The sequence below is a fragment of the Haemorhous mexicanus genome, chromosome 12 (assembly GCF_027477595.1).
Source record: "Haemorhous mexicanus isolate bHaeMex1 chromosome 12, bHaeMex1.pri, whole genome shotgun sequence".
NCBI lineage: Eukaryota > Metazoa > Chordata > Aves > Passeriformes > Fringillidae > Haemorhous > Haemorhous mexicanus.
This window is the reverse complement of record NC_082352.1, coordinates 9,165,382-9,189,681: the sequence shown is the minus strand read 5'-3', so window position 1 is coordinate 9,189,681 and position 24,300 is coordinate 9,165,382. Positions and strand designations below refer to the sequence as shown.

General features: G+C 42.9%; 2 protein-coding genes and 1 long non-coding RNA gene across 4 annotated transcripts; 2 read left to right on the top strand and 1 right to left on the bottom strand.

Annotated features, from left to right (window-relative positions):
* Positions 1–5,237: 5,237 nt before the first annotated feature.
* On the top strand, positions 5,238–16,426 carry DNAJA2 (DnaJ heat shock protein family (Hsp40) member A2). Its single transcript, XM_059857042.1, has 9 exons — positions 5,238–5,395; positions 8,088–8,147; positions 9,122–9,342; positions 10,544–10,624; positions 10,947–11,080; positions 12,281–12,477; positions 13,874–14,018; positions 14,195–14,322; positions 14,824–16,426. The coding sequence occupies exons 1-9, from the start codon at positions 5,318–5,320 to the stop codon at positions 15,010–15,012; spliced, it is 1,233 nt and encodes a 410-aa protein (XP_059713025.1). The 5' UTR covers positions 5,238–5,317; the 3' UTR covers positions 15,013–16,426.
* LOC132332598 (uncharacterized) lies at positions 5,687–7,176 on the top strand. The gene is made up of 2 exons (XR_009487945.1): positions 5,687–6,070; positions 6,960–7,176. It is a non-coding gene; the product is annotated as an uncharacterized LOC132332598 (long non-coding RNA).
* Positions 16,427–17,167: 741 nt separating the features above from the next.
* Positions 17,168–23,850, bottom strand: LOC132332596 (borealin-2-like). Of its 2 annotated transcripts, XM_059857043.1 has the most exons (11): positions 23,639–23,850; positions 23,252–23,380; positions 22,641–22,712; positions 22,252–22,292; positions 21,826–21,886; positions 21,114–21,181; positions 20,272–20,339; positions 19,571–19,609; positions 18,387–18,519; positions 18,085–18,171; positions 17,168–17,333 (listed from the first exon to the last, which is right to left on the bottom strand). In XM_059857043.1, exons 1-11 carry the CDS (start codon positions 23,796–23,798, stop codon positions 17,286–17,288), a joined length of 906 nt encoding a protein of 301 aa, XP_059713026.1. In that variant the 5' UTR covers positions 23,799–23,850; the 3' UTR covers positions 17,168–17,285. The 2 variants fall into 2 exon arrangements, with proteins under 2 accessions (XP_059713026.1, XP_059713028.1); XM_059857045.1 differs by lacking the exon at positions 22,641–22,712 and having other exon boundaries at positions 23,639–23,846.
* Positions 23,851–24,300: the final 450 nt, after the last annotated feature.

Genomic DNA, 24,300 nt, shown 5'->3' with positions numbered 1-24,300 from the left:
TTCATAACTTCAGCTCAGACACCATATGCCAAGCTGTGTTGAAACTTTCCATTTATCTTGCTCTGGCTCACAGAGGAAGGTCTGTGACCAAGAGTTTATTAGGAAAATATAAGGTTAATAAATTTAATTGGTATATTTTTCTGATCACTCCCAGTCTTAAAGGTCTATACATAACACCTAACACTGTTCATCACACAGAAGTCTCTCACTGAGAAAGAAATGAAATCACTTTCCCCCCAATCTATGTTGCTCTGTGATCTCTGACTCTACACCCAAAAATTCCAAGACCTAAATACAAATTCAAAACACTTTATTTACAAGAATAAAAGGATTTGCCACATGCCCTTCCAATGAAACAACCCAGTAAAGCCCAGGTGCCTTAATAACTTGGCATTTAAAAACGTAGAACTCCTAAATTCTTCTAGCTAACTCAGAAGGAAAATTCCTTAAGTTCACCCCCTCCCTGCTCCCCCTTTCAGATCCCCACAGTGCAGGCTTTTTAGCTTGTTTAGAACTACCTGCCACTGTTCCACTCCTTACTGATGTCTGCTTTAATTTTGTAAGGAAAACACACCCAGATACCCAGCACTCAGATAAAAAGTAAGTAACTTTCTGATTTTCTCTCAGCTATGCTCAGTTGGGGTTGCAGGCAAATGACAGACCAGGGAGTTGGTGTTGGCATGAGATTCAGTTAACTGAACAAAATGTGTGAAACTACTGACATGACATTAAAAAAAATCTCTAGGAATTACAAATAACACTGTGAGGGGGTGACAAAAGTTACGGATAGTGCTGTGAGGGTGGCTGGGTGCCACAGGTGCTTAAGGAGGAGTTAGAGGAGAAACTGTCAGACAGCAGAGAGAATTGGAAGGGACTGCCAGGGACATTCCCGGGACTAAAGTCATGCAATGCAAGGTCACCACCTCAGGGTGACCGTGTCAGTAACACCATATAAGGCTGGGATTATCTAAGTAACCCAAATCTGAGTGCAGATGTAGCAAAACTGGGGCCAATGTGGAACAAGTCATTAGGGGTGGATTGTTTGTTTGGGAGGAGTCTGCATTGGAAAAATAGAGGTGTAATTACAGCAAGAACAGGGCCAGGAAATGACAAAAGGAACGAGGTGTGCAGCTCATTCCTGGTGCTGCCCAGAGGTGCTGTCAGGCAGCCCTGGCTTGCATCACCACGCCCGGGCAGGACAAGAAACCAGACCTGTTCTGACCCTACCAAAGCTCCCCCTGCTCCCCTGGTCAGGAGAGGCAGGCAGGCTGCTCTCCCTGCTCAGTGGGGGAACAGCTGGCGACCACTGGCTGTTGTGCCCTTTAGAGCTGCCTTCTTCCTAACAGGCTCTTGAGAGTCCTAAAATTCTCTACAAATTTCATGTCCTTTCCTTGCTCTTCCTGGGCCTGCTTTCCATTGCTAAAAGGGTCTAGAAATCAGACAGTAGGCAGGATACACCAACTGCCTTATCTGATTAAAGCTGATACCAAAAACATTTCAAAGAATGGCCATATAGGCTCAGCAATTTTTTTTTCAGTGTAACTGCATTCTTTAACAGTATTTAAACAGAACACCTTTTTTAATTTAAATTTGATTCTTTAGTAATAAAGCAGGAGTTAGTGATGCCCAGTCATATTTTCATGTTCAGACAACACTGAACACATAAAAGAACTTCATAAATAAGCCTGAACAGGGGTTATTTCATTTGTAGTAACATAAAATTGATGTCTTTCCTATTTTCCAGTGATGAACACAATCAATATTATTTTATTTCTAAGAAAGCAACAGAAAATGCTCCATTTTAAAAAAGAAATTAAATTTGTTTTATATAAAGAATGAAAAAAAAAAGGTCTGAAACAACTGAATTTGAATAGTCCCTTTTGGTGTCTATGTAAAAATACCTCAAAGAGCTGAGAATTGTGCAGTCTATTTACACACAAACATTCCTATAGCTACTGCTTTTTATCATAGTGTAATAATAATAACATTAGAACTAAATGAAAAGCTCTTATCTGAAAGAAGAATAAAATAATTTTTAAAAATGAAAAAGACATACAAAGGAAACAAAGAATGTGCAAGTGATAACAAAAGAAGTGGGGGAGGACACAGTTTTGGATTCCAAGGGAAGTGTCAATTTGAAGATAATTTGAATGTGAGATATGGCCAGCTGTGTGTCTAATGTGTTCTGTCAGTACAGCTCACAAGTCTATGGTAAAAGCAGTGTGCAGGAAGAAGAAACACCACCTTGCTCTTCATCCACATTTGAATTCAATACAAAGCTAATCATCCCAGCCTATGATTTTTTAGCTCCACTTAAAAATAAAATGTAAAGTTTCATCCAGAGGCATTTTCTTATTATTTATTGCTTAGTTGGATTGTGCAAGATATAAACCAGGCCTGCAGTAAAAACCTGGCTGTTTTGGCAGGGAAGAAGAAAGTAGCAAATGCTGCCTCTAAACTGCCTCCTTGGGCTGTGCTGCAGCTGATGCGCCGAGCTCACCTCTCACCCCACAGCCCAGCACCCCTGGCTCATGGTCTGCCTGCCAACATGGCCTCAAGATGCCAGGTGCCTTCAGAAGGCACTCAGCTCCCAGGACAGGGAAGTCTGGGCTGAATCATACTTTCAGTGAACTTCCTCCCCACAGGCATAGATAAGAATGGCCTCACTGGTTTGAGCAACTCACCTTCTTAGAGCTTTAGAATTTTATTTTTTTTAATGCAAAGAAAACATAAACACTATGGTATGCTAAACATTCCTTATATGTTAAATACTGCTTATATCTGTCCTGCTGATTCTGCTTAACACCTAAAAAAAAAACAAATCTAAGCTGTAGGGCAAAGAAGCAATCCTCCACACACTCCTAACTTTTCTTCCTACCTGGCTGCCCACTAAAAAGAAAAACCTGTATGACAAAAAAAATCTTCTCTATCAATCTGTCAGCAAGTACAATCTAAAATAGTCAAGCCATGTATGCACAGCAGACATTTCTTAGAGTACATGAATTTAGCTTTACAAAAATAAAATATGAAGCCAAGTAAAGTAATGCACAGGTAAACCAACTAAGGAAGCCTTACAGGCTCTGTAAGTTCAAACACGAAATTCTCAAAGGCTGTTCAGGCAGCCTCCAAAAACACCAAAGAAAAATACCTCTCTTTACAAGGGCTTTTCTTTCTTTCTGTGCATCTCTGAACCAGACTAGTAACTACAGTCCATAGGACTGTTTTTCACCAGCCATTCACTGCCCTGCCACTCTTCTTCTCCCTCCAAAACTAGTCTCCATTTTCTTTTGAAGCTCTTGACTGCTGCCACACCTGCAACCCCAGAGGCAGGTATTAACCATCATGTACTGAAGCAGATCATTACAGGCCAAATAAACACAATGATGGCATTTAGGGCCCCAAAAACACCCACCCAATAAGCAGCAGAGAAGCCACCAGCAGACAGTACTTCTCAATCCAGCCCCAGGATTGTGCAACCACAGGCTGTGTCAAGATGAAGGGAACCCCTCCAGACAAAGAGGGAAGAAGCCTTCAGGCACTCAGATCTATTCCCCTTAGGCAAGGGACCTATTCAAATCTCTATGCCACAAGCACAACAATCTTTTGAAAGGGCCTTTTCTGTTCTCCCTCACAGGTCAGGCCAGTAATCTGTTCCCAGCAGCATCTCCTCAGGCCTCAGCCTTGCTCACCTCTTCCTCAGGGAGCATCCTCTCTGAGGCACAGCCTGGGTTTACCCAGACAGAAAGCAAGAAGCCAGTTTTTGGGGTTTGCCCTTATACAGACCCCATACCATCACCCTTAGCCATGCACCTGCCACAGCTCTTAGAGCCTTCCAGCAGCCCTTGCTTAACAAGGGAGTAACAACAAAGAGACTACAGCCCAGGATGGGCTTAGTAGTTGCTCTCCTAGCCCAGCTTTAAGAGACAAACATCTAATTAAACACAACCCAGCTTTTTATTTGCCTGCAAAGAGTGGTGCCCAGCTGGGGCCTTGGGGTTGGTGCACTTTGTGAGTCACTCTGGGCCTCACACAGCAACTGGTGCTTCAGATCCCAGCAGTGGAGCAAAACACAAAACCAGAGCAGGTGGGTACCAGTGCTATTTCTAACCACTTAGCAATATGTCCCTGAAGGAAAACCCACTGGTGCCTGAGGGCAGGCAGCAGCTTGGTGTGCAGGTGCCCTATGCACCTCAGTGACTTGCCTGGGGAGGCAGGAGCTGGGGACCTGGGGGACATGGGTGCACAGACAGTTGCATTTCAGGCTCAAAATTTCAGGCCAAGACCAAATTGGCATTTCAGGTTCAACAAGACCAAATGCCAGTCCCACCCTTTGGCCACAATAATACCCTGCAGCACTCCAGGCTGGGGCAGAGTGGCTGGGAAGTGTCTGGTGCAAAAGGACCTGGAGGTGCTTGTCAACAAAGGCTGGACATGAGCCAGGTGCACCTAGGTGGCCAAGAATGCCAAGGGTCCCTGGCCTGTGCCAGGAATAAGGTGGCCAGCAGGACCAGGGCAGTGATTGTCCCAGTGTACAGGCACTGGTGAGGCCACACTGCGTCCTGTTCTGGGGCCCTCAGTTCGGGAAGGACATTGAGGTGCTGAAGTCCAGAGAAGGGGCAATGGAGCTGGGGAAGAATCTGGGGTACAGGTCAGATGAGGAGCAGCTGAGGGAGCTGGGGGGTTCATCCTGGAGGAAAGGAAACTCAGGGGTGAACTTATCACTCTCTACAACTCACTGAAAGGAGGGCGCAGCCAGGTGGGCTCTTCTCCCAGACAATAAGTGACAGGATGAGAGAACAGTCTTAACCTGCCCTGAGGGACGGTCAGGTTGGACATAACGTCCAATTTTTTCACAGATACTGGAACGAACTGCCCAGGGAGGACGGTGGAGTCAAAGTCCCTGAGGATGTTTAAGAAAAGACGGAACAGGGCGACTCAGTACCAGGGTCTCGTTCAGTCATAGGAGGGACTGGACGATCTCAGAGGTCTTCTCCGAGCCCGCTGGCTCTGTGCAGTACCAGGCAGGACAGCCGAGGACGCCGTTCGCGGAGCACCGCCCGAGGCCCGCTCCCTGCCCGGCAGCTCTCCCCGTGCCCTCACGGCCCTTGCGCACAGCGCCCCCTGCCGCGCCGCGCCGGAACTGGGTCAGGGGGGCCGCGGGGGCGGGGCCGCGCGCCTCGCGCGTCGCGGCGCGGTGACGCAGCGCGTGCGCGGTGACGTCGCGGCCGGTCCGTGTCCGTGTCCTGCCGCCGGTCTCGGCCCTGCCCGCGCCGCCCTCGGCCCGCCCGGCCCCGCTCGGCCCCGCCGCCGCCCCGCCATGGCCAACGTGGCCGACACGAAGCTCTACGACATCCTGGGCGTGCCGCCTGGCGCCTCCGACAATGAACTCAAGAAGGTGCGGCGGAGGGGCGGAGGTCGGGCGGTGGGGGGGGGTGGTGGGCCCCGGCTGGGCTGGGCCCCGCGGGCGGGCGGGCGGCGAGGGCAGCGGGGCCGAGCGAGGCGCCGGGGGCAGCCCGCGGGCGACGGGGCGGAGGCCGCGGTGCCCGGTAGGCCGCGCCCGGGGCCGAGCGGTCGGGGGAGGCCGCGGGCAGGGCGAGGGCCCGGCGGGAGCAGGGGGCGGCGGGGCCCGGCCGCGCTCGCCGCGTTCCTGTCCCGGCGCGTCCCGCGTGGGCTCCGGGAGCGGGCGGGACGCGGCTCGTCCCGCCCCCGCGGCACCGCGCCGTGCGCGGCCGCAAGGGCTTTTTGGGGTGAGAATCCCTGCGGGTCGAGCCTCACCGGTGCCATTGTCTGCCCCACGTGCAGGCCTTGGGAGGATTCGGTTTCGCTCATAGATGCGATTCCTCCCAGGCCGAACGCGGGAAGGCGAGGTAAACAAAGAGGGGAGGTGAAAACTTGGAGCCAGGTCGTCACTATAGCAATTACATCCTGTAGTGTATAAAGCACTTTTTTTCTTTTTTCCTTTTTTTTTTTTTTTATTTTTATTTTTTTTTTTTTAGTGGAGGCCTTAATGACCGTTTCCACGTGAGGGAGGAGAATGAACCAGACGGTTCACTAGCAGAGGCTTCCGCGGGTGGGTGGTGCTGGCACCAACAACTGCGCCTTACCCGTCATGCACGCGGCAGCCTAATTTGTGCAGGGATAGGCAATTGCAGTGTTGAAATTGTGCTGGAGATGGAGGGCAGGCGATGAGAAGGTTGTGTTTAGTACACAGCATTGTCCACCAGAATATTTTATTTTATTACAGAGTTCGCTTAAAGCTATCTGTGTCCTTTAAGAATTAAACCAGAGCAGTTTTCTGCTAGGATAGCCTGCACCACCCAGTATTAATTACCACATATTAGACTAATCTTGGAATGTAAATTTTCCAACTGTCTGCAACACCAAGGAGTTCCTGTATATCTTATTGTCGTTGAGAGGTTTCATGGGTGCTTTAAAATCTGATATTTTAACCTGTATAATAGTATAGAAATATTGAAAACGAATCTTGGTCTGAAGGAGCTGAGAGAACAGGCTTTTACAGTGCCTAAATTAACTTTTACTGAAGTTATATATGTTCCCAGTGTAGACCTTGATTCTGGATTTGCTTCTGATGAAATAGTGATGGCTTCCTTTAGGGCCATGGGTAGTTGTAAGCGTTGCTCTGGCCTGGAATGCTGTTTTCAGAAAAGATATGAGGGCTTTCTCTTTTAAAAATCACCATTGCAAGCTCCATTTTTCCTGATTAGATAATGTTACTTAGGTTATCAGTTTAGTGGTGTTTTGCTTTTTTTCTTGGTTGTAATACTTAAAATATATGGAGAACATCCATTATGACATAGAATACACAGGTTTGTGGAACATTATGCTTTGTTCTTGATGGGTGATTTTTTTTCCAGTAAGATGTATGAGTTTTGCTTTTTGCATTTACTCTGCTTTAGAATATTAGGCTTGTAATATCAATATTGTTTTTATTTCACTAGTTCTTCATCATGTCTTGATTCCGTGCAAAATTACAGTGTCTCAAGATAAAATCAGCAATGGGAAATAACTGAATGGATATAAAAAAAGGAAATTTGTCCAGAAGTTGAGAAGTTATGATTTCTGTAAAGCTTTGTGTGTAAAGCTCCTAATAATGTATTTCTCAAGAGTTAGTTTAGGTGCTCAGTTATTCAGAAATAAAGTGTTTGAAAAACCCTCTCCAAGAATTGATTCCTCAGTTTTTTGCTGTTGCATCACTGTAGCTTTTTTAATAGGTGTAATTTGAAAAATAAAAGACTGTATACAATGTAATTTGTTAATATCTGTCCCCTGATTGCTTTTGAGGGGTGTTGAGGTGGAGTAGAGGAAGGGTTGAAGTTTCTACTCATTAGCTCCAGTGGGAGAAGTCTCTGCCTGTTGTGTTGTTTGCTTTGATCCTCTCAAGTGTAAGCAGAAAGATGAAGGGCTGCTGAAGAACCAGTGATGGTCCAGAATGTCAAAGTGCTGGTCAGAAAGAAGCAGTCTGGAAAGTCCCTTCTGGGGCTTTGGCTATACTTACTCCTACTGATTTACAGCAATGAACTGAAACCAAAGCAGTGCTGTGTACGTTTCTGCACATGTAACTCATACACTGAGCTCAAAGTGAGGTGAACCCTTCCATTAGTGATAGGTAGGGAAGGAGGAAACGATTGTTGTGAGGAGTGGTTGTAGGGTGGAATGGGAAGCTGAGGCAGCCATTTTGTTGTTACTGTACTGCTGTGGTTGAGTGCAAAGACAAACACGGTTCAAATTTGCTGTTGTGGTGTAGGGTTTGAGTGGGTTCTAAAGAGCAAATCATTTCAATGGAAGTCAGAAGGAATTCTCCCTCTGAGTTAATGAGGATAAGCAGGAGAACTAGTTCAGGCTATTGTGTGCCATAGCTGGGTGTGAATGCAAGTCTGGTTAATGTATGCACGTAATGATATTAAATTTTTTTTAGGTCATATCAATGTATTAATTACTTTGAAACTCTATAATATTTACACTTTGCTTTATTAGGATTTTCTTTCTTTCTGGGGACATTACTTGAGTTTCTCAGAAAAGAACTGATTAATGGAAAATTTAAATTATTTTCTTCCTCTTTCAACTAGGCATACAGAAAGCTGGCCAAGGAATACCATCCTGATAAGAATCCAAATGCAGGGGATAAAGTAAGAAAGACTCATCTTTTTTCTTTTTTTTTAAATACTTCTATTACAGTAGCATCTAAGGAACTGAATACAGGTGTTGGGGGCTTGCTGTTTAAGTTGTTAAGCAGTACTGTAAGAGGGAGTATTGTCCGGTCAGCTTCTCCCCAGTCTCAAAATCTGCCAGTGTACCTCATGACAAAATGCAGCAGTTGGCTCAAATTGGTTGAGAAGGTAATGCTGAGGAAAAAACTGCTGCTCATTTCCTGAGATAATGTCATCTGGCCATGGCATCTGTGTAGGAATTTGAAAAAGATTGTCAGTTTTTCAAGTTTTTCCAACATGGAGAATCTCTAAACGTATGTTTAGAGATTCTTAAAACTGCTGCAGCATAAACCAAATTACGTATGTGGGAAGATTGAATTAGATTTGTTATGCTAAAAGCAATTTTAAAGTCGTCAATTAAGTTGACTCAGCTGATTATCTTTAACCAAATTGAAGTACTGATGGCTGCTTAGAGGTGAGTAGAGATGACTATGAAAAGATAACTAATTTGCCAAATACATTAATATGCCTTTCAGTCGGCTACTTAATTGTTAGTGTATTTGAAGTGCCCAACATGTTGAAGTTTTTGCTGTTAGTATGTAGCTGTTGGATATTCTGCCTTTTGGCTTCTGCACTGTTGTGTACTTGGGAGTTTTTTTCGGTTGGATTTTTTTTTTTTAATTTGTAAGAAATCAGTTTTATGCTAGTAAAGAACAAAGCCAACCAAGTTTTGCAGTAAAACGTCTTATTTTATGGTAAGAAGTAACAAAACTAAGCCCAAGTCTAATTTTAAAGTCCTGCTAAGAATAAGTTGTGTTAAAATGAGAGTGGAAAAGTGCTTTATTGTGTACCTTCTTAATTGGTAGGTGTTCATGCAGGGGGAGAAACTCACAAAATGCTGCCTAGAAGTTCTAAATTATCATGCACTGTTTTGACTCTGTTTCCTCTTCTAGTTCAAAGAAATAAGCTTTGCCTATGAAGTATTGTCAAATCCTGAGAAACGTGAGCTGTATGATCGATATGGAGAGCAGGGGCTCCGGGAAGGGAGTGGGAGCAGTGGCATGGACGATATTTTCTCCCATATCTTTGGTGGTGGATTGTTCAATTTCATGGGTGGCCAGAGTAGAAGTCGCAATGGTAGAAGAAGAGGAGAAGACATGGTGCATCCACTCAAGTGAGTACCTTGATGCTGCAGCTTGTGCTTTGAAGCTTTCCTGACTGTAGAAACTCTGCTGGTTTCTATTCTTGATACACTTCTCAGTTGATATCCTCTGCAGTCTGCACTACTCTTCAGAGCTGCATGTTGTGTGTAGAGCAGGGGCCAGTCATCCAGAGTTACTTTCCTTGGCTGGTTAATCTAGAAACTAGCAAATACTTTGCCAGGTTATTTGAATTATGCACTGTATTAGCTTTATTTTCTTTGTTTTGCTCCTTAATTATGTTTGGTAGTTCTAATCTGGAAAAGCCTTCAACAGCCAAGTATTACTCACCAGGCAAATTCTGGTCTGAGGAGGTGGAGGTCCTCTGGAAAGATTTGAATTCATAGGGCAATGCCAGCTGGAACTATGGTTGAACCTCCTAATTAATGGAAAAGTGTGTGTGGTGGCTTTGGTTTTGTTTATTTATTCAAAGCCATTCAAGAATATCACATCTGTGTTTTGGAGATCTCTTCTTGCAGTCATGGCTGGCTTTTTGCCTGCCGAGCAGGTCCCTTTTAACAACTTCAGTTAAGCAACATCTTTCCTGTGGTTGGCAAACTGTGCTGGGTGAAGTCTGTTTAGCTTCACATGCTTGCTTGTTTAGTAACTAGTACTCCATGGTGTATTATTAATGAGCTTTGATTTTGTTGTTATTTGTAAATACTGATGCCAGGCAACCTGTTCTTAATACAACCCAATACATTAAGTTGAAGTTTCTATCCACTAACAAACCCTTTTAGGAGAAACACTAAAAAGTTAAGTGGCCTTGGGGACATGCTAACCCCTCCTAACTAAACTCTTTTGTGTGGAAAACCCAGTACAGTAGTAAGTACTCTGTATGTGTTCTTATTATTTATGCAATAGCACCTTAAACTCTAGATAAGCTTGCTTCTTATTGAGAAACACAACCAATCCTACCTGATTTAGTCTGATTAAATTACAGCTTTTCTCTAAAACTATGTTCAGGTTTACAAGTGTGTATTGATATGTATGGAATTTTTTTTCAGTAACTCTTTGGTGAAGCCAAAATGGGGCTTAAAATTTTATTTTGATAGCAGATTTAGTCTTGTTAGGAATATCTAGGTGGTTTTTTTATTTGTCCTAGGCAAGTATTTTAATTACACAGGGAAAATAAGTTGTTAAATGATAACCCAGGAGAAATACTTTATTTTGTAGAGTCTCTTTAGAAGATCTGTATAATGGAAAGACAACTAAACTACAACTTAGCAAGAATGTCCTTTGTAGTGCATGTAATGGGTAAGTTTATTTGTATTTTTGAGTTCTCTGGTTGCTTTGTTGGCACATAGTGTAATGAAGGATCTCCTGTGTCAGATCTTTATCAGTATTTGACTTACTGGAGCCTGCTTTCCGACCAGCAAATTGTTGAACTTGAATGATGCTGTTGATGGAACTGGAACAATTCAGGGGCTTTGTGTGGGGGAAGGGTGGGAGAGCAGAGGGCCTAACTGTAATTGGCAGTGCAGTTGGGCATGTAGGCATGCTAACCTACTGCTGCAGGGGGTTTCTGGTTTCTTTCTGAAGAACTTCCTTTTCATGCAACTGGTGCTTTGTGCTGCAGGCAGGGAGGGAAGGCTGGCTCCGTTCAGAAGTGCAACGCCTGCCGCGGCCGGGGCGTGCGCATCATGATCCGGCAGCTGGCCCCGGGAATGGTGCAGCAGATGCAGTCTGTGTGCTCTGACTGCAATGGAGAAGGTAGGCCAGGCTCTGCTCTGCTACTGAACGTGCTTGCTTGGGTCCAGCCTCCTGCTCAAATCTCAGGAGGAACTTATCCAGGACACTTCTGCTCTTACCCAGTCAGCTGCATCTTATTCTGGTGGCAGCCTGGAGAAATCATTTCACTCAGAACAGCAGCAAGATTTTCAAAGTGTAATGTACTGAAAAACAGCATGGAAGTTCAAGCAGTAGGGATTGATCATCTTTAAAAACACTTAGATGTGACTATTACTTACTGCTGTTACTCTTGTGTTAAAGTAAAAACCAAGATGTTGCTGTTTTAGGAGCTATTTGTCTTTTTGCGTTTCCTGGTATCCAAGGACAGTCATAGGTTAAAAATGGGAGCCTAAAGTTGAATTTTTAACTTCTTCAAATTAAGATGATATCTTTCCCTGAATTGGTTCTGATTTGGGGTAGCAAGTTCAGCACTTCATATTATTTCTTTTTATTTATTCTGCAGTTGGCAGAGTAGTAACATCACCTTGTGGATGATTTTACTTGTCACAACACTCAGGCTACAAAGAGTTGTATTTTGTGACTTGTCAAAACATTTCATAAATGATGTTGTCTTTAACATTTCATATGCCTAACCTACATATTTTGTAGTTTCAACTTCATCATGATGTTATGCTTTGTTTCACAGAAAGGTGATTTAAGGTGAGAAGCTTAATATTTTAAGCCAAAGGCATCTGCTTGTGGCACTTAGTACCGAAATCTTACAGTCCATGTGCCCTAATACTTTGGTTACTGTGTATAGAGACAAGAGCTCACTGGAAAAATAAAGGTGAGGTAGAACAGAGCATTGAAGCAATTTTGGATTGTCACCCTTCAGTTTGCTAGAAACAGTAATTACCTTTGTAGGGGAATCTGATGGGACCGGCTCTTTTTCCCTGTTTTTGTATGCAAGAGTCTATAGTTCTGCTGGCTGCATTTACTCAGGACTATCTTGTGGGCATATTCTGGGAGATGAGGCAGTCAGGGAACTTTTTTTCCTTCCTTCCCCCTTTCTCAGCTAGAGTAAATGAAGCCTAGATTTCCTCTTGTGGGGAATTCATAAAGCAACATCAAAATCACTACTTGTGTTGCAGAAACTCTTCAGCTTGCTTTCAGGTAGTTTTTTCCTAGGAATTGGATGTGACTATATGAATATCTCTGAACTCAAAATTTGTCTTTATTTAGGTGAAGTAATTAATGAAAAAGACCGCTGTAAAAAATGTGAAGGGAAGAAGGTGATCAAAGAGGTAAAAATACTTGAAGTCCATGTAGATAAAGGCATGAAACATGGGCAAAGAATTACATTCAGTGGAGAAGCAGATCAGGCTCCCGGTGTGGAACCAGGCGATATTGTCCTTTTACTCCAAGAGAAGGAGAATGAGGTAATGCTTTTGAGTTTATCTTTTAAATGCCTTTTATCCAGTTGTTAATATTTAAGTTCTATAGATGGCCATTCATTTAAAGTAATTGATACAGTTGCAGCTCTGGGAGAGATGGGGAGTAGCTTTTAATAGATTTTTAGTGTGTAACACGGCTTTCCTGGTGAGCCAGAAAAAACTGGGCAAGTCCTTTGCCAGGGGACTGGCAGCTTCTGGTGCCTCCTAATGCTAGCAAGAGGTAGCTTCTCAGATAAGCTCCAAGTGACTTTGATACAGTAGATGCAGTGAAGAGCCGTTCAGGATGTTAACTTCAGTCTGCTTTGCTCATGCCACTAACAAAATTGTAAGTGTGGCTTTTTTCCATGTCTTGTGACATGGCAGGGGGCTTCTGATAAAACCCCCAAATGGTGCTTTCTGTGTCTGCTGCTGTGGTTCTGGAAGTAACACAAAATGGTGATGTTGCTGATTAACTTAACAAAACAAACATTATTATTTTATACTGGTTTGGTAAGACTTATGTTCACTGTATGCTGGAATCACTGCACTTTGGAATTAAATATTGCAATTTATCTTCTGTTAAAACTCATGTGGGGCAGAGTTGAGGTGACTACTCCTTTTTTAATTCCAAAAGCTATGTGAAATAAGAAACAGTTTGTGTGTTGCACTCGAGGAGGGGTTTTCTGTTGTGACAGAGTAGCATGGGGTACAAATTTAAACTACAGTCATATATTAAGGATGTAATGTTAGTTACCTGCTAATTAGGTACTTTGGAAGCTTTTCAAAGCTGTGTCAAGGACTGCTAATCTGCCTGTCTGTACTTTGTCCTAGTGAGTAAAACTAGATAGACTTTGTTCTTAAAATTTCTCTTGAGATGGGACTCATGGTTCTGCCAGTGGAAAAATTTCATGATTTACTCTAATTAAGAATCCTGAGTTATGTGGCCTAAAGATCTCTTCTGACAGCTGTGGACTAAGTGATCAAAGTCCTGCTGTAGGTCAAGAGAGCTAAAGCAGATATGCTTGAGGACAAGAGCTGAAAAACAAAGATATGGTTTATATACCCCAGTGCAGGTGAAATAGTGTCCAACTGTTGTCAGTTTTGTTTATAGGTTGCTGGTGTGGAAGGTGTTGGGGTGAAAGTTGGGGCTGCTGTACAGGCCTGGTTAAATTTGTATCTTACCTTGGTGTGTGGTGTGGTTTGGCTTATTTTAGATGACACTTGGTCAGGCACAAACTTCCCAAGCATGTTAAGCCATCTGAATGACTAGAATCTGGTTCCCTTCATACAAAGGCTGTTGCTCTGACATTGAATTTTAAGGATAAATAATAATGAGCTCTCAATAAGAGTCTGGTGGAGTTGTGATTCCAGTACTAGGAAGGATATGTCCTTTGTTTCCCAGGTGTTCCAGCGGGATGTCAATGACTTGCATATGACACACAAGATTGGACTTGTTGAAGCACTGTGTGGATTTCAGTTCACATTTAAGCACCTTGATGGACGTCAGATTGTGGTTAAATACCCTCCTGGAAAAGTAATTGAACCAGGTAGGCTTGACCTGATAAGGATTTCTTTGATTGTGCTTTTGTGACTCTTCAGCACTTAATCCCACCCTTGTTGTCCTGTTAACTGAGCCTAGGCTGGGGAAACAGAGAACTGTGTGGAGAGAGAATGGCTCTGCAGTAGCAGTTTGCTGATTACTTTACTTCTCTTTGAATTCCAGGTTGTGTTCGTGTAGTCAGAGGGGAAGGAATGCCACAGTATCGCAATCCTTTTGAGAAGGGGGATCTCTACATTAAATTTGATGTTCAGTTTCCTGAAAATAACTGGATTAGCCCAGAAAAGCTTTCAGTAAGTAGCTGTTCAAGCATAAATGTGGTGTCTTACCTGACATAGTGTGCAAAGAGCCTAAGTTGTACCTCACAGGCTTGCTCTCAGTGTATAAATTCAGATGCAAGTAAAGTTCTTTGAACCTTTTTCATGGGCCATCTGTTACTTGAAAATAGCCCTTGAAATATGAATTTATGGAAGCTGTATTTAAGAGCTGTGCAGATGGTACACAGATGAGGGCAGGAGGAGAACCTTTCTGTTGCTGTGTGATAAGTTTGAGGAGTGCAACTGTATTTACTGATTGCACTTCTGGTTGATAATATGTGGAGCTGTTGGTTTTCTTGAAGTGGTGTCTCCCAGTTGATACAAATGCTTTTAAATGACTCTGCAGTTCAGGGCTTTCATCAGCATAGACTTCCAAGCCAAACCTGCTCTTAGAGGTGTCTCGAAGTTATGGGAAACCAGTCACTTTATTTAGGTCTTCTAGATGCAATACTGAATGCATTTCTTTCTTTGGGGCAGGAACTTGAAGATCTTCTGCCAGCTAGACCAGAATTTCCCAATGTAATTGGTGATGCAGAAGAGGTAGATCTTCAAGAATTTGATACCACTCGTGGTTCAGGTGGTGGCCAGAGACGTGAAGCTTATAATGATAGTTCTGATGAAGAAAGCAGCCATCATGGACCTGGGGTACAGTGTGCCCACCAGTAAACATTTGTCTAAAAAGTTGCACAAGGATTTTCTTTCAAATTTTGCCTGACTTGTTTTCAACAATCCAGCTGGATTGTATAAGTAATCCAGATGAACCAATGGACATCTATTGCTGTATGTGTAACTTTTAAATTGGTCTATAGTATCTACAGAGTGTAATTTAAACTAACCACAAGCTTACATCTTCATTTTGACTGTGTAGCAGAATAAAGCACTTGAAAGGAAGACGAGACTCCTTTTCACATGGGTTTTAAGTTTGTCCTCGTATCTGTGCTTGATTTTTACCAGTTTTGTGTAGATTTTAAGTTTCATATTTTAAATTCAAATTCTACATTGTAAAGTTTGTGTACAATTTGTCCTGAGGCTTGGTATTTGGCTGCACCTGCATAAGCTGCTACAAGTAGAATCAAGAATTTCATAGCCTGTATCTATCATCTAGATGCATGGTAAATGGGCTTTGCACATAATGGGTTTAGAGCTGACTGGGAACAATGAGAGACTAAATTAGAAGTGGTTGTAAGTTTTTTTCTACCATCTTGTGAACGGTTTCTGAAATTAAATAAAAGCAGTTGGTGTATAATATATTTCTTTTGCCTTGTAACTCTTAATTTTCCAGTGGCTTTAACTAGTCTGTGTATGAAGAGACTTTGTAGGTGATAGATATTTTATAAACACAGGGAGGCTGAAGCTGCCTTAAGACTAGGTGAAGGTTAGATAACAATTGTGTGCCACATTCAAGTCTCTTCCTGAAATGAGAGATGACTAAATGGGCACAGGGAAGGCTGCAGCCATGTCCCCTTTGTGTGAAGAAAACACAAGGATATCTGAATTCAGTCTAAAGATAACAAACCTCTTAAATGGGGAATGATTAAATTTTGAAATAATGGTGTCTTTCTCTTAGCCTTTGAATCCTATTCAAAGTCTGATTCAGCCTCACTTCCTAGAGAAATGTTTCTAGTTTAAAAAAAGAATTGTTTAACCTGGAAACATAATAAATGTAGATGGTTTTGTTACTTTTCTAGTAGTTTGCACTTTGGTTTAAGTATGAAGATATTAAAATCTCCAGCTGCAGTTCTATTACTATTAATTGGCAGAAATGCCAGAACAAAGCAAAAATGTGACCTTAACTAAGGAACTGTTGTGCATGAACAGTGTTGGGTTGGTAAGCTGCCTCTATAGCAAGGTTTCTCTCCTGTTTAAGTGAGAAAGTTGAAGCTCTACTTTTCTTTACAAATCTGAAGTGTGACTTGTTTAGTTATTTTTCTGATAGTTGTTGACACTTTATTGATGAGGTTGGAGGGACAAACTCCAAGGGTTTCAATGTGCTTGGGTAGGCATTGGCATTTGAGTGTTGCTGAACATCCTTGTTATAGACTCTAAAAATGAAGCAAAAATAAATACTGTTTGATCTGTATTTCAGTCCTGACTTATGATGTGGCATTCTCTAGTGAGTCTTTTATTTTCATTTATTAAAACTTGGGGTTGCATTTTGTGAAGCCATGGTTACATGCTGATCCTTTCTCCTGACTGATCTCACCAAGGAGTCAGTCATTGTAACCTGCAGTGCTTCAACAATTACAGCACCTGTCTTCTGCTTGTAAATCCTTGCAAAATAGAGTAATACTCTAAACCTTTAATCCCCATTCAGGTTGTTTGCTTTTTTGAAGGGGAAGAGAGGAAGGGATTCATGGTAGCTTTTCAGATAGCTGAAGTGAAGGGGTGGAGGAAGAGCTGATCACTGTTGGGCAGATCTGCTTCAGTCCTCAGCTGGCATTAATTTGGGCTCCTGCCAGCAGCACCTGATAAATTCTAATTTTACCTGTCATCTTGCACATTACTGTCATGTCACACACAAGACTGGAAATAAATTTTATTCCTGTTTTAAATTCATACATGCTACCACATGCCTAAAGTTATTGAAGTGTCTTAAAGCTGTACAAAAATTTAGTGCCTTGTATTTCAGTTTATTTGTAAGCTGATATTAGAGAAGCTTATTTCCTATATACAGCCTCTTACTGTTCATTTTGCTGTGAACTTAGTTAAAACCTAACCTAAGCCTTTTATAAAGAAGAACCAGCATTTTCTTCTGCTTTGCTATCCTTCATAACAGGAACTTAATGAGACACATCACATGATATAAAAGCTTATATAAACATTTACTGGGCAGTATACAGCTTTATTAAGACATAATAGACATGATTTCAACACTTTGGAGGCAGCAGGCAAGAGCTGTCACCAACAGTTCCATTAACTGTAGTCACCAGACAGTTCCATTAACTTGGTTTAGGTGTTACCTTTCCACATAGGACAGTCAGCTCACTCTGAGGGAGGAAAATTGATTTTTAGCTCCAGCTGCCCAAAAGAACTTGGAAGAAAGGTCCCTGCTGTTAAGGCAAGCAGTGAGCACTTACTCACTCCCCACTGTCTGCCTACAGAGGCAGAGCCATAACAAAAACCACAGAACAGCTCCCAGACCTTGAGCTTGACTCTATACCTGCACAGCTGTAAACTGGTTAACATATCTCATGTCTGGATAATTTCCATTACTTCAAACAATACCCAGGTACCCTCATCTTCAGGAGGGTTGGGCAGTAGGTGCTACAAAGTTATTTTCCACTTTATTTTGCTTCACAACCATTAAGGCAGTTCCTGTTCAACTGCAGCAGGGACTTAACAGGTGTATAGTTCTTACTCAGCAAGGGCCACAGAATAATGGATTGTGAGAAGACTCAAAACTGAGCTGTAGCTTTGTCAGCCTTTGTGAATGAGAGATAAGAGAATGGCAGTTTGCTTGCATGGCAGGACAGCCACCAGAGCACTGCAGAAGGAAGAGTTTATGCTCCCTGTGGCCCCTCAGGCTGTCACCAAACTGCACATGCTTATGCAGTTCCTTTTACACATGATCCATGTGCAGCAGTTCTTCCCTCTCTCCCGCTCCCTCCAACTGATGCCAACCAGTTTAGGCTTAAACTCCAAAGAGCTGAAATTTGCATTCATGACAGAATGTGACATGAAAGCCTGGGACCAGGTGTCTGAATACACAGATCTGTAAGTCTCCTAGTTCGAGCTTACCACCAGGTTATGGATGTGCTGTACTGTATCCTGATTTAGGAGCTGCACATCAATGTTACGGAGGTCTCCACCAGCTGTACAGAGTGTCTGTGAAGAGAAACAATTCTAAGATTAAAAGATTTTTCTTGCATGCCAAGCTTCTCTGAAAGTCATGTGCTCCCCTATACACTGCAAAACTTTGGCAACCATTTGCCTTTCATTTAGCAGCATCTCATTTAGGAATAGCAAGAGCTATCACTATCAGACTATTTACATTGATCAACTACTGTAAGTTGAAAATATTTTTTTTTTAAAAAAGATACCTGTCCATCAGCCAGGGGAATGTTGACAAATGGAACACTTTTATGTTGGGGTACTGATTTACTTCTCTTTAACATGCCTTGACCTCTTCCACTGGCAGGTAAAGTTCTTGAGACAGTCTGTTGTAATCCAGCACTAGAATACAATGAAAATGTTAATTTGAGGTCAACTTTCTATGCTCTGCTGGAAATTTTCAAGCATGAAATAAATGCCAGTAGTAGGAAATACACCTAGGAGAGAGGCATTCATGTTTAAATTTTTCCAGTTCTGCCAGGAGACTACAGAAATCCAACGATGAGCAGCACTTACGGGCGCGGCTGGGTAAGGTTTTATGATTCTGCCACTGCAGTAACCTTGTAAGCCTGTGACACAAGATGACATTTTGGCCACTCAGTAACAAGAATATCCACTCTCCAGTATCAGCAGTGAATGTTTACAGTTTTGGAAAGAGGAAACTTCGTGTCTCAGGGCTTAAGATAAGACGTGCTGTATCTGTCTACTACAGAGGGAGATATCAATAAATACCAAAGCTGCTACCTCTCAGAGGCACAGGGTGTGCCTTATGCCATGCAGAATTCCTCAGTTTTCATTATACAACAGTTATTATTTTACTTTAAAAATGTAAGATTTGGGTGTGTTCTGCATGGAAACAAGCCTCTGACATTTATAGCAGGCCAAGGTGAAACTGAACCACTTTCTGGTTTCAGGACCCATTTAAGTTGTTCACCCCCTCACTTCAGCTTGTGCCAAAAGCAAACTCTGTAGTGTACGCAGAATGATACTAATTAAAAATCTTGACTGTTCAAGATGCCAAGAACTGATTATCAGTGTATTTGGTTGAGGGGTTTGTGGGGATTGGTTTATTTTTCTTTTAACAAAGCAGTATTGGTGATATTTTAATCAAGATTGGGCTCTGAGAACAAGTTTGAGATGTCTGTAAATAGTGAGAATAGCATTTATACTCTAAATAATTTTTTTTTTAAACTGACTTAGGACATCAAATCCTGTGCCTCCAGAATAATGTAAACTAACACCCACAGCCAAAGCAGGTGTAACTGGTTTGGCATCCCTACTGACACATTTAGTGGCAGACCATGAAAATCTGTTACATCTAGATTGATAATAATATATAGTGTCTCGGTATTGAACAAAATTATTGATTAAGAGCAAACTGAAAACTCCTTACCTTTTAGCTCCCTTTGGAGTGGCTTTGAGATTTGTGGCACTGCAATGAAAACAAAGAGACTTAGCATCCTTTTGCAAGCTACACTAGCAGAAGAGTAAACAGACACTAAAAAATATTAGTTATTGGCTTTATGATTTTTTGGGAGTTTTATTTTGTTGGTTTACTATTTTTATTTATTTCCTCCACATCTACTTCTACTGTAAAGTTTTAGCTAGGATGAAGGTAGACAGACAGTGGATTAGAGAATGCTGAAGTGCCCCATGACAGGGATTTAGTGTGAAAAACATGTGAAAAATCCCTCCTGAGGTAAACATGACATAGTGGGATTAAAACCATACAAGAACACAATAATAATTTATGTTACTGAGCAAGGGAGGGCTGCAATACCCAAGTTAGGTGTTTATTACAGAACAATTCAGTAGTACTAGCAGAGCAAAGATGCTTTCCTTACATGCTCTCTTCCATTAGTATTGTTTGGGATCTGTACTGCTCCCCTCAGTTCAGAGCTGTGCACCATTATGCCTTCATCAGCTACAGCTGCTTTTTGCTCAGGTTCACCACAGTGCATCTCAGGTTATGGAAGAATCCTTATCAGATGTATTCCCATTGGGCTCAAATCTCAGCTACTATATTTGAAAATAATTGTGTTCAGCACTCAAAAATTCAGCTGAGTTAAATAAGCTATCAAAGATCAGTCTTACCTAGAAAGAGGGTTCAGTTTGCCACTTAAACCAGAGGCCAGTGAAACCAGCGACCTGGTTTTGGAAATCTAAAAGTTTATATATAAGACTGCAGTTAAAAAAGGTAGCATTTGAAAGCAAAATGATTGGCATTTGCAGGAAATAATACTGTAAAAATTCCCTGTTAAAAAAGGGTTGTTAAGCCCCATAGTGCTGCCTTTGAGAAAGATACATATACATATGTATATACACAAAATGCCAAATATCCATTCTAAAAGAAGTTTCATAATGCCAGAACATATTTATTCTCACTGAAATTCTGTAGAGGCAACCACCTAATGTACATCCTTCCAACTTTTAAGCCTTTTTACAGTAGAAGTCTGTAATTGCACAGAATTTTTTCTGTATTTTTTGTCAGCTTGCTACATCAGTGTCTGGCTGAGAAGCTACACTGCCCAGACAGACTGAGGTGGCAAAACTAGAACACTTGATTTGGTTTAGAGACAAGAATGCACTACTCAGTTATAGAAAAGCATGGATTAAACATGAAGTTGATTTAAAAAATAAAGTTTCAACAAAATATGGTTCCTCAAACCATCAAAACTTACTGGCAAGTCAAGAGAGAATGACCATGCCAGTACTTGCCAGCCTGTGTGAATTAGTCACTAGAACTGCATATTTTCATTATGAAAATAATTTACAGTTAGCCTTGCTTAATTCCAAATACATTACATTTAAAATAACTGACTTTTCCAACCGACAGCAGAACACTGGCCTGTCTTCTCTTGGATCTAGCAGGGCTTGTGGCAGGTCAAAACTGCTTAAGTCCTTATGTTTTTTGAATAAAAACAGAATAAACTTACTTTTTTAGTTATTTTCTTTGCAGAACCGTGCTTGGTATCTTCATATTCAACAATTGTAGTTACCTTCACTATAAATGTATTAGCAAGACAAGGAAAATAAAGATCTCATGAAGAGCACAAAACACCACTTCAGCCTCGTGTTTGAAGCCTATTTCTCCCCCATGGACAGCTTTGGCCCTTGTGCCATCCAATGTCATTCACTTGGGACACAAGTCAAAGCAAAGTGTAGGTGTTCAGCAGGCACTGGGACACACAGGACAGTTAAAAGACCCCAGATAATTCCTCAGCCCACAGACAAAACAGAATTACACCCCAATGGTAGTGTCTTCCTTATTGCATATTTGGGGATATGAAGAAAAATGTTATTTTTCTTACAAAGCTCAATGGGCAGAATGTTAAGGGAAACCTAAGAAAAGAGGGATGACTTTCCTAGCTCTCCTGCTATACTGCAGAAAGCCTTAAATCTGTCTCTTCTCACCATTTCCCCTGATAAATGCAAAGGACAGAAGCCCTTGTCTCATACTTTAAAGTACCTCTACAGTAGCATAGCTCATGATCCTCCCCACTGAATGCTGGGGGTCTGTTATGCACTTTTCCCTCTTGTATTCTTCAGGCTTAACATTGATTTTAAAAATGCACAGTCAAACCAGTAAAAAAAAAAAAAAAAAAAAAAAGCAAGAACCACAGGCTATATATTAATGAGTTGACCTGCCTTTTTTGCTGTTGGTCCTCACTAATTTGGGATTTGGCATGTCTTCTACAGAGCAGTCAGTCTGAAAAAAATGTTTATCCAACAAGGGAAGGTGGTCAGATTTTTCCCAGTAGCTGCATATTATGTTATGAGAGGCAGTGAACTAAAAGGGCATGAAAGCAACTGACAGGAAGAGGGATTGGCTAAACCAGTTGTGTTTTTGGCTTTGTTTTTTTTTTTTTTTGAAACATCTGAATTTCTGCCAGCAGATGATCCCAAAACTTTAGGTAATGTTCATAACTGCACCATGGCTGGCTGCCGAGTCATTTCATATCCTCTTCTATTTAAACACACAGCCAAATGAAATCATTTGTCTGAAGTATTTATAGCAGGGAGAGAAGATTTCTATTCTGTAAACTGTGATAAGTTTTGAAAACACACACTTACCACTGCAGCAGCAAGAGCCACTTCCTCCTGTCCTTGCAAATCTGTAACTCAAGAAATAACTTATTTAGATGCTATTACTTGCATAATTTTTATCTTCATATTCTTATGGGCTCAGAAGCCAAACAAGTAATTCAGGATTAGAGTGGTCAAATAGGTAACCCTAGGTCAGCATATGTGTTACATCTGAACAAGATTCCAGTCTTGTAGGACAGTCACTCCTACAAAACAACAATAAAAATCTGAGGCCATGTCAGTGTTTATTCTTGAAAGAACCCTGAGTGTAGGCACACAGGGTCCCCCACATTCAAACCACCACATGCTCACATTGCACTGCAGACTGCTAATGCTCTTGGGCAGAAGTTTCTCCAGAAGGACACCAAAACACATACTCAGGCTTACAGTAAACTCAAGTTCTTCAAGAGGTTCAGGTTTGATCTCTGTGTGGCTCCTATAATTTCCAGCTGCAAGGCAGATTCCAGAAACATCAGTTCTTCCCAGAACATACATCTGATGCTGAGTGTAAACATCTTAAACCTCTGCATCAATGTATCAATATAAAATTAATCTTGTTTACTTATCATCACAGGTATGTGACTAGATTAGAATGGCTCAGGAGAATTCAAATTGACAAAAATAATCTCAGTGGCTAAGGATGAACAGATTCAGATGAACAAAAATGGTTGGTTTTACACACAGAAAACACTAGGTTTGAAATTATTTCTTGTCTCTTCAGACTTCAAAGAGATTTACCTAAGTGGACACATAACAGTACTCTCCAGATTAGTCGCCACCTAATTCCATACCCTGCGTTACACAGGTCAGTCTACTTGAACAGGAGTGCTCAGCGAGCATCTGCTGGCTAACAGCACTGCTGATCTGCTTAAAATACAGGGCAGACAAAGCAAACCTTTTCATGAAAGGCAGCAAGTTCCCAGGCCTTCTCCCGTAGCCCCGGGCACGCCGCTGCCCGCACCCCGAGCACAGGGCCACGCACTCTCACCGAGCACCTCTTTCCTCTTCATCTTCCTGACGGCAGCCGGCATCGTCAGCAGCTCCACCGCAAACGCCTTCTCCGCTGTCTGCAAAAGCGAATCGAGCTCTTTCTTCATCTCCTGGATGTGCTCCTTGGCTTTAAAACAAAACACGCTTTTATTGCCACGCGTGTTCCAAGTTTCCAAGTGTAAGAACTGCAAGACCCCGCTATAAAAGTTAAAACAGCGATTTATCCGGAGAAATCCGAGCGGGGAGTCGGAGCGCCTGGAGCCTCCATCAGCCGCCAACCCGGGGCGCGGGGCAAGCGGCCCTGCCCGAGGGCACGACCCCGGCCTGGGGCTCTCCCGGCCCGGAGCCGCCGTTCCCTCCCCACCCCGGGCAGCCCCGGCCCTACCCTGCTGGTCGAAGTCGCTGAGGAAGAGCGCGATGCGCTGGTCCCTCTTCTTCTGGGAGAGCGCGGTGCGCTGGTCCCTGTCCCGGGCCAGCGCCCCGCGGTCCGGCTCCACGCCCGAGTCGCTGCTGCGCCGCCGGCACGGGGCCTTCCCCGGGGCCATGGCCGACAGCCGCACCGAGCCGTGCCCGCAGCCGCGCCCGGAACGGGACCGGCCGGACACACCCCCGGGCGGGCAGGGGCGGCCGGGAGCCGCCGGGGCGGGGGACCAAGGGAGACCGCGGTCCCCAGGCTCCGTCAGAAGGGAGGGAACGGCGTGAGGGGAAGGGGGGATGGGAGTGCCCCTCTCTGAGGTGCCTCAGCGTTGGCACCTGTAAGTGACAGGACGAGGAGGAATGGGTACGAATTGAAAGGGGGGAAGCTGAGGTTACATAATAGAGAGGAATTATTTACTCTGAGGGCGGTGGACACTGGAACCCAGGGAGGTTGCGGGTGCCACAACCCTGGCAGTGCTCAAGGCCAGGCTGGATAAAGCCTTGAGCAGCCGTGTGGGAGCTGTCCGTGCCCAGGCAGGGGGGTTGGGACAAGCTGACCTTTACGGTCCATTCCAACCCCTCGACATTCCATGATTCCACGATTTAATGATCCTTACGCCCTGCAGGAGC

Bases quoted from the DNA above. Each gene is read 5' to 3' on its own strand.
- DNAJA2 (XM_059857042.1), top strand. From the start codon at position 5,318: ATGGCCAACGTGGCCGACACGAAGCTCTACGACATCCTGGGCGTGCCG. The intron at 8,148-9,121 runs GTAAGAAAGACT...TTCCTCTTCTAG, and splicing joins ATCCAAATGCAGGGGATAAA to TTCAAAGAAATAAGCTTTGC. The intron at 12,478-13,873 runs GTAATGCTTTTG...TTTGTTTCCCAG, and splicing joins TCCAAGAGAAGGAGAATGAG to GTGTTCCAGCGGGATGTCAA.
- LOC132332596 (XM_059857043.1), bottom strand. From the start codon at position 23,798: ATGGCCCCGGGGAAGGCCCCGTGCCGGCGGCGCAGCAGCGACTCGGGC. The intron at 21,182-21,825 runs GCAGGTCAACTC...ATACATTTATAG, and splicing joins GAGGACCAACAGCAAAAAAG to TGAAGGTAACTACAATTGTT. The intron at 18,520-19,570 runs GTAAGGAGTTTT...ATTGTATTCTAG, and splicing joins ACTCCAAAGGGAGCTAAAAG to TGCTGGATTACAACAGACTG.